This window comes from Nicotiana tomentosiformis, chromosome 2, assembly GCF_000390325.3.
Source record: "Nicotiana tomentosiformis chromosome 2, ASM39032v3, whole genome shotgun sequence".
Classification (NCBI taxonomy): domain Eukaryota; kingdom Viridiplantae; phylum Streptophyta; class Magnoliopsida; order Solanales; family Solanaceae; genus Nicotiana; species Nicotiana tomentosiformis.
Genome location: NC_090813.1, coordinates 139,028,818 through 139,042,759, shown reverse-complemented (window position 1 = coordinate 139,042,759; position 13,942 = coordinate 139,028,818). Strand labels below are relative to the sequence as shown.

Here is a 13,942-nt window from a genome sequence, read left to right as displayed (position 1 = left end):
ATTGGTTGCACTTTAGATCTATTTGGCCTTAAGTACATTTGAAGTGCAATTTTTTCACTTCACTATTTCTGTTTAACTTCAGACCCGATAAGTCTAAAGTTGATCGTAAAGTGGATACGCTTGCAAACGTTTTTGCAAAGTGGGTATAAGTTCAATTGTGACCCCAAAACCGGGTATAGATGCAAAAGCCCCCTCGGACCAGCTTTGGTTAGGCTAAAAAATTGAAGGGCAAAGATCACTTTTAACCTGCGGCCGAAACTATTTATATTCGGTAGCCACAAAAGTCCATAAAATTTGTATATTTTTTGTATATAATAAATAGAAATGTACAAATATACAAAAAAAAAATATACATTTTTCGGCTATTATTTTCAGAACGGCTATACAATGTCATTTTCCCAAAATTGAACTCTATCCGGCCCCTTTAGTATATGTGTTTGCTTGTGTCTGGTAACAAAATATGTTGAATTATTTAGATATGAGCATGTATGTATATGTACAGTCGATATTTTTGAGAAATGAACAAATATGAGAATGTGCAAAAAAAATTTGCAAAAGTGTAGGTTTGGGTGAAATTGAGCAATTTCGGTGAATACACAAATTTTGACCTTTTCCCTATACCAATGCCATGTTAGGTTCAGCAAACTCTCTTTTTGGCTTTTTAACTTTCCTCGTTTGGTAATCTTTTTTCTTCAAAGTTTTCTTCAGTTTCTTTTTCATCACTTTCCTTCTTCTCATTCGTCTCAACTTGTGCTGCCTCTACTTTCTTAAACTTGGCATCTTCCTTTTCTTTAATCTTTACGTGAAGAAAGTTAATTAAACCATTAAGTGAAATCTCAATCTCATCTTCCTTCAATAGTTGCTCCGCCACTTCGGCCGGTGTCACCATCGCAGTTTCTATCAGTTCCTCAATTTGTTTGAACAATATGTGCTCTTTAGTTCCCAGGTAATTAGCAGCAAGAAGCCTGAAGCCACAGGGGGTGCAATATGACATATGAATGTGCATGTCCATTCTACCAGGCCTTAACAATGCTGGATCCAACTTTTCTATGTGATTTGTTGTGAAAATTATGATTCTTTCATCACCACAGCTCGACCATAATCCATCAATAAAATTCAACAAACCAGATAATGTCACCTGCAATGAACAAGAAAATATTAGCATTTGCAAGGAACACTTTTAAAGTAAGACAAGAAAATACAAGCTAATATCAAAGAGACTTACCTTGCTTTCTTGCTGATTAGCACCGTTTGAAGGAGAATCATTTGCTCGATTAGCCAAATTATTTTGCAAATCAATGGTACAGTCAATGTCCTCCACCACCAAGATGGACTTGTTAGCCGTGGCCACAAGCAACCGCCTTAAATCAGAGTTCCTCATCAGCTCAGTCAACTCCAGATCATATATATCAAAGTTCAAATAATTAGCCATGGCGGCGATCAAACTGGATTTTCCAGTCCCTGGAGGGCCATACAGCAAGTACCCTCTTTTCCACGCCTTCCCCACTTTCCTATAATAATCTTTTCTCTTCACAAATCTGTCTAAATCCTTCAAAATTTTGTCTTTCAGTTCTGAGTCCATTGCTAGAGTCTCAAAGGTTGCCGGATGATCAAGATTCATCGACTGCGAGTCATACATATTTTCATGATCCACTGTGTGAATCTTGATTGCCCTGCTCTTAAGTTTCTGCAGCTTTGCTTCTCTCATAATATAAGGCAAGTAAGAATTAAGAACAAGGTCCTTGTTTTTCTTGTGAAACGTGAGCTCAAAGGTTCTCACCTCAGATCTTTGAGTGGAATTCAGGTCTCTGGGATTATAAAAGTCTCTAGACTCTACTCGTCTGCATAGCCAAACCCACTTGAATTTCTGCCCACTATAAACATCTGTCACCTCCTCATCGCGTTCCATGGTTATGTTGATATGTTTCTCCTTCTCAGGCTTGCTGATTTTGACTCGACGGGTGTTGGGTGACAGCTTGTTTCCCAAGTACATTTCAGCTGCTTCATAGATGTCATTGTTGACCAAGCCATCAAATTCATCTATTACCATTGTTAGCTGATTTGAGAACCTGCTGAAGATGTTTTTGAGGCCAAAGAAGAAATATTCATGCAATTCTGAGGGAAGGAATTCATTGACTACTGTTCGAACCACCATAGCTGTTGCAGCAACAGAGCCTACTGTGGATAAAACGGTCTTGGTCAGTACCATTTTCGATTCTGCAGTAGAAGACATGTTCCTTAAGAGGGACTCGTCGCTTTGTGGTGGGCATTCAAGATTTTGCTATTGGCAGTTGTTTAGATAGCCAAGGGTATCAGAAAAATAGAACACCAATTTCTGACTTCTCTGAAAGGGACGGAATGCGAGCCGGTTTGATTGGATACTAGAATGCAAGCAATGGCTAAAGGGAAAGTGCTAAATTTATAATAAAGAAAAACAACGTGTGGAAAGACTTTTGGAACCAGAAATTTGTTTAAGAAAATGCAGAGGAGTCAAGAGTCAGTTTAGACTGCGTAGATTTTGAAGATTCTACTTATCCAGCCACTCACATCAGCACGTCTAGCTTCCTTGCAACTTGTTTAATGGGGAAAGTTTCCATTCCAACTCAAATCAACGATTATAGACATAACTTCCGCGGAAAAAGTCATCGTAAGAAAACATGACAGTTGCCTTGGGTAGAAGTAGTCCTCCATCTGTCATATTTCATACACGGTATGGAATTTAAGATGCTAAACTTGACTTAAATATTATATTACCGATAACGAGAAACTGACTGCCTTCTATCAAATCCAGGCACCATCAGGTACCAGATTTTATCTGGTCGCAAAGGTAGAGTTGACCACTGCATGCAGAACAAGATCTGTTGCAACATCTAGGAGAATTTCTATCCACCATGAAAACAAACTGAGACTTAAGTATAAATTATTATTGAAATTGGGATAATAATTATTAAAACTCAACATCTTAGACAAAAAAAGAAATATTGCATGTGATTTGCGTCATAAATCTCAGGCTCAAGCTACAAAATTCTTTGAACATTCAAGAGCTTAGAGGACCAAGACTAATATATAAGAAAGAGGTGAAGATCATACATATTGGTCTCGACTTTATAAAGCACCTACACTCATTGCATCTCACTCCATCGAAATGGATTTGTACTGCTGGATGGTAGCAGTTATAGCTTGCTCAACTGGTAGTCTCTCCATGCTTGAAGCGCCATAAAATCCATGAACTCCTTTGGTTCTCTTCAGTACATATGCTGCTTCCTTAGGGCCAGATATAGGGCCTGTAAGTAACGGAAAGATTCTTCAGTAGCAACTAAATAAATCAGGAGAAGAAAAGAGCGTGCCATTGTAATAAAGACTCAAGAACTGATGATACAAAAACTTGTCAAACATAAAATCTACTTCCAACGATGTTAATCCTACCCAGAACCCCAGATAATTGTAAAATTTGACAACTACTAGTATTTGTTTGACAGCTTAGAATTCTGTACCAAATTAGACCTCCCGGATTGCCTGGAGAAATAACACCATTATTTCTTTTGAACAGCATTAAGATGTCAAGTAAAATGCTGGAATTACAAAACGATAGTAATAGTCCTAGTCTAGTAACTAGCAAATACTTTATGTTAGAAAAGAAATGCTAAGGATATTCTACTATAATATATACCAAGCCTTTGAAGAATGATAAGGGAAAAAAAGACAGAGAAAAGAGAGCAGCCTTATCCATTGCCTGGATTAGGGTTGGACTTCATCCGCAGTGAAAATTAAATCATAAGTATCTATTGTCATCCATCAAAAGGCAATATTTCCTTTGGCTTATAAGGAAGACAACACAAATATGAGAAACAACAACAACAACAACGACCCAGTAAAATCTCACTAGTGGAGTCTGGGGAGGGTAGTGTGTACGCAGACCTTACCCCTACCCCGAGGGGTAGAGAGATTGTTTCCGAAAGACCTTCGGCTCAAGAAGGCAAAAGGAGACAATATCAGTATCACCAACAGATACCATAAGAAAAAATAACATCATGAAAACAAGAAAATAGATGCAAAGCAAAAGCGCTAGCCAGTAAATAGGCCCGGCACTATGAAAACGAAAGAGTAGTAAGACACAACATTGCCACTAGCTGTCTTAGACAAAACCCTACTAGACTAGCCTCACAAAGGTACAAACTAAAGAACACAAATATGACAATCATACAATTTTCTGGAAGTTACAAGAAAGCAGATAAAAACACACACCCCTCCTCGTTCCACAAAAAAATTGAATGTAAATTTTAGGACTTAGAAAAACACAAATGTAAAGAAGTACCAAAATTTAACCTCAAGTATACCTCCAACAACAAAAAATGTCTACTAGCACAAACATCATCGAAGATAGACAGAAATATGTGCATAGTAAATATTTTAGGACTGAATTTTTAGGGAAATACACCATAAAAATGCAGCTTCAAATCCAAAAAGTTTCAACCAGCATTTGTTTTCCTGGTTATGATTCATGACAGAGGAAAAACCGCAGGGAATCAATGCTAAAGCTATGTGGACTACAACATCCACATGGATCATTTAATAAAGACAGTAGATTACCAATCCTCACCACTTGACAAAATGTTTCTTTCATTAGAATCTCCAGGTTCATATAAACATGTATAATTTGTAGTTAGTGCACTAATTAATTGGTGCAATATAAATTAGGCAACTACCTTAGGATTGGTACCTGTAACCATGGGGATAAGGACATTGTACATAACGATATTGTATGATAATCCTCACAAGTGCTATGAGAAGCTGCTCCCACATGTGCTTAAGTTTTCAGTTATCTATCTAACTTATTCTTTACACGCCAAGGAATTAAGACAAAATGACTTCAAAATAAATGAAGCCAGTGAATCCATCTGATACACCATCAGAGTAATACTTGATTGTCAAATTATTTTAGCTGAACCTGGAATTTAGCAGGGATTTTGCTACATGACATGACACAGAATTGATCCAGCCATTTCGTTTTGTTTTTTGCCTTTGAATTTTTTTCTTACTTTAGGGTTCCTGGATTTACCTCCATGGCAGAGCACAATAGCATCAGGATTTTTCCTATGAGTAGCATCTGCAATAGCTTGGACACAGGTTACACTTTCCTCCAATGAGACAGCTGTTTTTGCACCAATTGAACCAGATGTTGTGAGCCCCATATGGGCCACTATGATGTCAGCACCAGCTTCTGCCATAGCAATGGCTTCATCTGGGCAGAAAGCATATGGGGTCGTCAAAAGGCCCATCCTGTGAGCTGTTGCAATCATCTCAACCTCCAAGCTGATTAAATGTAAGGTATCATGATATTGTTACAATATGAAGGAAGGGCATAAGCTAAGTCTGACAAAAACATATCTTCCGAGACATACCCATAACCCATTCCAGTCTCTTCCAAATTTTGTCTAAAGTTACCGTCAAATAGACCAACAGTTGGAAAGTTTTGCACCCCACAGAACCCAACAGATTCCAACTGCTTCAGGAAGTTATCCATCCTGCGGAAAGGATCGGTAGCACAAACTCCAGCCAGAACTGGCACTTCCTTAACCACCTGAAGATTTCAACATTGATAAAAACTAAGCCACCATTCTGGAAGGTATATATCTGAGGAAGGAGAAAGAAACCTCAATCATGGTTATTATTTGCAAGAAAAATAATAAGAAAAGATATATATATATACATGATGAACAATTATGTTATCTGTTGTAATCCACCTTTGCAATTATAAAGAATGATAAAAAAAATTCAGTTCCATGCCTGGACTGGTGAGGGTTTTTTTGTCCTATGAGAAATGCAGCAAGTAAAGGTCACAATTAATAGATACCCAGCCAGAAAAGTGGTTCTGTAGGGTTAGTCATTCTTCTACAGAACAAAGGTAAACCTCTGATATTCCACTAGGATGGATAAGATCAGGAATGTTGATATTCGGGAGAAGGTGCGCGTGGCTCCCATTGATGAAAAGATGCGGGAAGCGAGGCTCAGATGGTTCGGGCATGTACAGAGGAGGAGCCCAGATGCCCCGGTAAGGAGGTGTGAGCGGCTGGTTATGGAGGGCACGAGAAGAGGTAGAGGGCGGCCGAAGAAGTATTGGGGAGAGGTGATCAGGCAGGACATGGCGAAACTTCAGATTTCCGAGGACATGGCACTTGATAGGAAGATGTGGAGGTCGAGTATTAGGGTTGTAGGTTAGGAAGTAGTTGAGTCTCGTCTTATTTCGTACCGTTGTGAGACTAGTCTGGTAGGGTTTTTGTCTAAGTTAGCTAGTGGCAATGTCGTGTCTTACTATTTTGCGTTTCAGTGTCGGACCTATTTACTAGCTATCGTTTTTGTTTTTGCTTTTTTTCGTTTTTGCTTTGCATCTTTCTTCTGGATTTCATGTTGTTCCTATTTTTCCTATGATTTCTGTGGTGATACTGATATTGTCTTATTTTGTCTTTTTGTCCTCTTGAGTCGAGGGTCTTTCGGAAACAGCCTCTCTACCTCTTCGGGGTAGGGGTAAGGTCTGCGTACACACTACCCTCCCCAGACCCCACTAGTGGGATTTCACTGGGTGGTTGTTGTTGTTGTTGTTGTAAGTGGACATCTCAACTACATAGCTTTTGATTTAATTCAGTAAGTGTTAGAGGTCCAACTATGTAATTGGATTAAGACTAAGGTCGGACTGAAACTGACAATACAGAAACTGTTGAAAGCCCAAATTGAATTGAAGTTAGAACCAATTCTATCTACATTCTTTTTCGTCGCTAACCAACCACCAGAATGATGTGTCCAAGCTTACTGCAAATTTGGCAGGGATTTCCTGAGAGCATCTTTTGAGGAAACACTAACAAGAAACATAGATATGACATGGATCAGCTTTAATGTGTCTGATTATGGATGTCAACTGGAAGTTAATTTTTTAGACTGCGTTGAGAGCAGAGCTGTCTTGGTACAGTGATCTTCAGTCTTCACTCAAAGTTTCCTTTTCCATTAAAATCAACTGCTCGTAGTTGGTGCTTCGCTCATGTTGAGTCACGTGAAGGGTTTATCAATTTGTTAAGCCTTTGAATCGAACATGAACTTGCTAGACAGCAGGTTGTATTTAACTTGAACAGTAAATTCGTGTTCAAATCCAACCTGAGCTAATATCAAACAGTAGAAGATTGATGAAGCTGAGCCTAAAAGCCTAAAGGTTTTCAGAAGAACTAAAGAAGTAGACAATAATTAGGACTTACAGGCAATACTTCGTTGGCCATCTCAAGTACAATGGCATTTGCATCAGCAAAAGGCAATAGACCAGCTAAGGATCCCCTTCCTGCCATCCTAAAACGCCCTGAGTTGTACAAGACAATCAAATCGACACCACCAACTTCCTCAAACTTCGCAGAAATACCTGTACCCGCACCAGCCCCAATAATGGGCTTGCCCTTACTTATTTGATCTTTCAATTTCTGCAGTACCACAATTCTTTTCTGCAAGGTTTCTGCTCAAGGAAGATTAGGCTTTCATCAAATCTTCATCCAAATTAAAAGAAGAAAAGAAAAAGAATTGACTCAGAGCTGTGAGATTCATTTCCCCGTTGATGAGCCAGCAAATTCCATTTCAAAGACATTCACATAATAGTAGTAGAGAGATGATTATGATGGCCTATGTTGCGCGGACTCTCCAAGATGATGCCACACCCGTGCCGGATCCTCCAAAAAATACATTACTTTTGGAGGATCTGACATGCATCTGGCAACATTTTCGAAGAGTTCGAGCAACATAGATGATGACAAGAAAGGAAAAGAATCCATTATATGGAATTTCAAGCTAGCCCATAACCAGTAACCTATGGTAGGTGATAAAGAAAATGGAACTTGGGCCAAACTAAACCCCAAAAGCTAGCTCAAGAGGTGAGGATTGCCCAGTCGATATAAAGAGACTATCCATCCCTTCACCAACCGATGTGGGATGCTTCTATACCCCCTCACACGCCCATGACTGGATATCTGGTGCGTGGACGATATACTATTGGGATCCAATATCAGGAAACCAAGAAGTGGAATCAGTCTTGCTTTGCTACCAATACCATGATAAGAAAATGGACCTTTGGCCTAACTCAACCACAAAAGCTAGCTCAAGAGGCGAGGATTGCCCAAACCATATAAAGAGACCACCCATCCCTTCACCAACCGATGTGGACTCTTCAAAAGTAAGCAAATAATTCTTGAGATAAAGATCAATCATATTTCAGGCTAACAAAAGTATAAAGCATACTCTGTAGCCATCTTTAACTTTATTGGTTTCTGTGGCAAGCTAAGGTTGACATAAATGCCAAGTTATTCCACTTATCATCTTAAATCTAAAATCGGGTCGAGGATAGAAGTGCATGAGCTTTGGCAAAGACAAGACGAAAAGTCTTTTTCTTAATCCTAGAAAATAATGCGAACAACCCAACACTTCTGTAGGAACTGACAAATAAATTAATAGAAAGAAACCTGGATTCACTTGCAGTAATCATTTAGTGGAAGCTGTTCAGTAATTTTCAAGCAGCTCTATTTGCCATGACACTGATGGAAACTATTAGCCTTGATATTTAGGATGAATCATCACCTGGTTTTGCATTTGGAAAGTCGTTCAGGCGAGACAACGCTTTTCCGTTTTGCGGGGAATATTTCTGAAGAACAGCATTTTCTTTCTGAATGTCTTGGATAGATTCAGACTCGGCTGGCTGATATTCAACATGTCTAGATTTTGAAGAGATTTCCAAGAACGAATCAACTAAAGCATTTGCAAACTCCACCTCATTGATATGGTAAGGAAAGACCTTAACCTATCAATGAACAAATATTTCAATGAAAGAGTTGAGTTTAGCAGTGGAATGTAACATCATAAGAATCCTCTTCCTTATAAATAATTGTGGTACCTGACAGTGTTCACTATTTTTAAGAAGCATCTGTAGCTCACGCGTAAGACAACTAGTTGCCTCGGGATTATGAAAGGCTTTCCCTGGTGCATCCAATGCAGAGACACCTTTCTCTGGCAAGCAAACACATACACTTGATGATGCCTTGCTCAACTTTTCTGCTATAAATGCAGCAAATTTCTTATTTTCACCTACCGTAGTACGCATTAGGGAAACCTGAAAAATAAGCATTCTGTTAAAGTTTTTTCAAACGGCACACCTCAAATATTTATTTGATAGTTTATCAGATTTAAACCCATATCATTAATTGTGCAGTCCAGAGTCCAGACACAATGCAATAAATTTTCAAAAGTATGGCAAATATCTCTTGATGGCAACAAAAGCATGACGTCCTGAGATACTTTTAGAATGTTTAGCTGCCTACTTGTTCTAAGTTGTGCAAGATGATATCAAACAACACTACTTTGTTGCACAACGCATAATTGTCAAACTGTGAATGCTGGGTATTCCAACATTAAATTTTTAGATAATGCTACTGCTCAATATCTTAAGGAATTCTTTTACAGACAAACAATGAGCAAACGAAAGATGAATCACCTGCTCATTATGTTCATGAATCTTCCTTTGCTGAAAGCCGGGAGGTATGGTAGTTTTAGGACCAAAATTCACCATATCCAAAGCTCCCACACTCAGAACCAAAGGAATCTTCTTCTCTATTATTGCATCAAATCGGGAACTATCACATGGCATAACACCTCCAACTATGTAATCTGCAACCTCAGTTGTTGTAATATCCAATACACCCTAAAATAAGATAAACAACAGATGGATATTAATCATGTTCCAAAAAGAGATGATATAGTACTTTAGTAATTTTTTGCAGAGACATCAATAACATGTTTGACAAGCCATTTCCGAACAAACTGCAAGTCTCTACCTTCTTTGAAATGAATTACCCTGGTTCTACCCGTAGTTTGAAATGATCAATTGCAATGAACTAATGAAGCCGCACTTTTATATTATCCAAGCCAATGCACAAGGCAAATGAGTGATATTTTCCTTCGTGACTGACTGTAATCCTAGTAAAAGTTTAGAGACCAATAAATCCTACTTCTCATACTATTTCCTTATAGTTCCTAATTGCTAATAGCATTATAATATATTTAAATTGCACTCTTACTCAGTTGATTTTGAATAAGATGTATGACCCATTGAATAAATTGTAAACCATTCAAAGAAATACATGACCACACAAGACAATGAATAACCAAAATTGCCTAGCTTCTCACCATTGTTACCATTAGTATCATCATTGCTCTTACTTAAATAGATATATTTTTATTATGATTAAATCAGATGGTATTTATTCATTATAAGATGTTCAATGGTCCAATAGTAGAATAGGGGTTTGAAACAAAATATTATATGATATTAATAGAATTTAGTACTTTTTAAGATTGTTAGGGAAAAAGAGATTTATTTGTCCGTATAAGTTTCAATTTTAGGATTTAAGAGTTCATTATAAGGGAAAATGGGAAATATCAATACCCTTCCCTACTTATATACCACTGAAACCATTAGCAGTGATAGAGAAACAGGATTACCTGTATAAAACCTCCTCTAACAAGATCCTCCATGGCCCTGCCCCCGACACCGGTGGCATGGAAAACCAAAGTCTCATATCCTTCTTTGACTAATCTTTCTTTGACAGCATTAACACAAGGAGTTGTAAGCCCAAACATAGTTACACCAACTGTAAACTTTTCATTACTGATGCTATACTCTTTTGATCTTTCAAGACTTCCAATCACCATTCCAGCAAATGCTGCACCCGCATTAGATAGAACAACCTTACTAACATTGTTAATCCCACAAATATCTACAACAGAAGGAAACAATACCAAATCTGAAGTTCCAATATAAGATTCAGTTTGACCACTAGCAACCGTCGATATTATAACTTTTGGGATCCCAATGGGAATCGATCGGAAGGCAGATGACAGTAAAGATGTTCCTCCACTACCCCCAAGGCCAATAACTCCAGCAAGAATGTGGTCATTATGAGCTTTCCTTAGGAAACTTTCAAGAGCTTTAGTCATGATTGCAATAGCTTGGCCTCTATCATCTGGAAGCTGGACCACAGATTCTCCGCCTGGCGCATAGCATGACAGCACATCCTTCCTTGGTACAAAATCAAAATCAGCACAACTATCCGTCTCCTTCGGACTGGTTGAGACATCAACAACTGTCACGCCTACCTATACAGTAAGCATAAGGTTAATTTTGGTCAAGGGAAGTCAAAATGTGGGACAACAAATATTCCACTAATCAAAATAACCCAATGCATACTTTTTCATATCACAGTTTTTAGGTTACTTTTATGAACTATAAGGGTTTAATTTTATATACTAAAAGTGTAAATTTTGCACGATCAAGTTCTTAAAAGCGAAGGACATGTAACTGTCTATAGTAAGTGTGGATTGGTAACTTAAGAAAAGATAATTATTGTGCTAAAACAGGTTAAACTACACTGACAAATGTAGAAATTATTTTCACACTCATCAGTATATATTTTTTTGATAAGGACACTCATTAGCATATATAACTTGAAGAATTCAGATTATATGCACTACACTATCGATGAATATCAACGTGTGATAGCAAGTTAGTTACCATTATTAACAGATTATCAATTAATACTTATCAAGAGATTTAGCTACAGTTTACCTAATAAATGACTGCTTGTGTAAATATTTTTTTACACCGACACAACTTAAACTCTAACTTGAATCCTTCCCTTAATCACAATGCGGCAACAACTAAAGACCTTAAATATGTCATTTATCACATACGCTTAATCATTTAGTAGCAGATACGAAATGACGAATTCAATTACATGACAAAAGTTTACTAGCAAACAGTATTGAAAGAACGATCGATGTAACAAACCTTGAAAGAAGAGTTAGAGGAGAAACATTTAAGACTGGATCGAACTGATTCGGCAAGGAAACGGAGCTCGTCGAGTTTAGTATCAGCTGTTCCAATACAGTAAACTTGTAGAGAATTTCTATCTGTAGTTACCATTTTCTTCAACCAATTGCTATATTTCGAGTTAAAAATTGAGATTTTGACGTCAATTTCAGTAATTATCTCTCTGAGTATGGTGAAAGAGCAGATTCGGGAGTTAACTTCCGATGATGAAAGATCATCTAGCAGCAGCTGGGAGTGCCGAGTGTTGTTGTTGAGGGGTAAATTTGGAAATTCAAAGCAAGAAACACAATCTTTTGAATATCAATTTTTGTACCCATATTGTTCTTAAAATAACAATTAAGACCAAACAAATGGGAGTATAACGTTTGAGCAATATTTGAGTTGAATTTGAAGAAGAAGAAAAAACTTTTTTAAGTTGAGATTAAACAAAAATTGTGAAAGTTTTGTGTTTGAACATTTACTTTACGTGGAAAAAAGTTTGTGAAAAATAAAAAATCCGTGCATAAATATTGAAGATTCGAAATACTTCACTTCAAGTATATTTTCAAACTATTACTTAAGTATTCACTTAAAACCTAAAATTTTATAATCAAATTCCAACTTCGCAAATAATGACTTCGATATTTGCCCGTGAAATCATGGTCAAGCACCAGATGTTTAAATTGACTCAAGCTTGACTTATAGCCTAAGCCGGAGAAATCAGCTTATTTTGAAAAGTATTTTTGAAAAATAGTATTTTTGGAGAGAAGCAATTTGTATTTGGTTAATTACTCTGAAAAGTACTTTTGAGCAATAATTTGTGTTTGGCCAAGCTTTTCAGAGAGTGCTTTTAAGTATCAAATTACGAATAATGACATGAGTAGATTTACTTAATAATTAATATTATAAGTAAATAAATAATCTTAAAATTCAAAAGTACTTAATTCTTTTAATATAAGTTAAATATATTAAAATTTATTTAATAAATATAAAAGCATTCGCCCCTAAAGTCGCTATATATTAGAAAGGTATTCTAAAAATAATAAGAAATATTTATACATTAATATCCTAAGTATTAGGTTTAACGGTTATTTTGGTATATACTATATTTTGTTAAGGGTATTTTTGGTAAGAAGAAAAGTCAAACTGCTTCTGCTTCTTCCCAAAAGTACTTTTTTTCCTAAAAAAGCTTGGTCAAACACATCAAGTTAAAAAAAAATACTTTTGGGAAGGAAAAAAAAAATACTTTTGGCCCCTCTCGAGAAGCTGGGCCAAACAGGCAATCAATAACGTCTGGAATGCTCATGAAACTACAAGCTCTAAAAAGATTCTCAATATTATGTCACTCCTATGTACTTTTAAACACTTGGAACTACTCATATGCAAAATAATTTGTATTGAACTAAAAGTTATCTCTATTTTTATTTTGCCTCGACTAAAATGGAATTACTTCTACTTTAGAACTAATTAGACTTAAATTAATACTCCCTTCGTTGAAAAATGAATGAACATATTACTATTTGATAAGTCAAATAAGATTTTCTTTGATCATATTTTATACAAATAGTTTTAAAATATTTTAAATCGTTAACTATTATAACTTATAGTACTTATTATGTAGTTTCTAAATGTGTAACATTTATTTCAAAAAACTTAAAGAATTTATGTCCGAGTTTACATCGAAAATAAGTCAATCCGAAAAGGTTCAAACAAATTGAACGGTGGAAGTATGAAACAGAACAACAATAGGTTTTGAAATTGTTGTATAATTCAACGTACTAGCGCAAGCAAACTCAGCTTCTTTCTCGTTTCATCCTGGGGCGGAGCTAGAGCTTTAGACGTGGATTCGGTGAAACTAGTAGTTTTGGTCCCAACTCTATATTTGTCTTTAAAAATTCATAGAATATGTACAAACTATTAATTTAGAGCCTAGTAATGTAACGACTCGATCGGTTGTTTTGAGCTTTAGTGTTCCGTCCGGTGGTTTGAGACTTTGAGTATCTTCATATGATGTATTATGGCTTACGTGTATGGCCGGTTTTAATTTTCGAGTGA

General features: G+C 36.7%; 2 protein-coding genes across 3 annotated transcripts; both read right to left on the bottom strand.

The window, feature by feature from the left end:
- Positions 1–527: 527 nt before the first annotated feature.
- Positions 528–2,382, bottom strand: LOC104121670 (AAA-ATPase At3g50940-like). Its single transcript, XM_009633722.4, has 2 exons — positions 1,226–2,382; positions 528–1,138 (listed from the first exon to the last, which is right to left on the bottom strand). Exons 1-2 carry the CDS (start codon positions 2,231–2,233, stop codon positions 662–664), a joined length of 1,485 nt encoding a protein of 494 aa, XP_009632017.1. The 5' UTR covers positions 2,234–2,382; the 3' UTR covers positions 528–661.
- A 521-nt stretch (positions 2,383–2,903) lies between these two features.
- LOC104121669 (toMV resistance protein Tm-1(GCR237)) lies at positions 2,904–12,155 on the bottom strand. 2 transcript variants are annotated; one of them, XM_009633720.3, is made up of 9 exons: positions 11,867–12,155; positions 10,522–11,175; positions 9,515–9,721; positions 8,918–9,133; positions 8,605–8,824; positions 7,245–7,492; positions 5,403–5,581; positions 5,060–5,313; positions 2,904–3,284 (listed from the first exon to the last, which is right to left on the bottom strand). In XM_009633720.3, exons 1-9 carry the CDS (start codon positions 11,999–12,001, stop codon positions 3,133–3,135), a joined length of 2,265 nt encoding a protein of 754 aa, XP_009632015.1. In that variant the 5' UTR covers positions 12,002–12,155; the 3' UTR covers positions 2,904–3,132. The 2 variants fall into 2 exon arrangements, with proteins under 2 accessions (XP_009632015.1, XP_009632016.1); XM_009633721.4 differs by having other exon boundaries at positions 10,522–11,171; positions 11,867–12,096.
- Between the last annotated feature and the right edge of the window lie 1,787 nt (positions 12,156–13,942).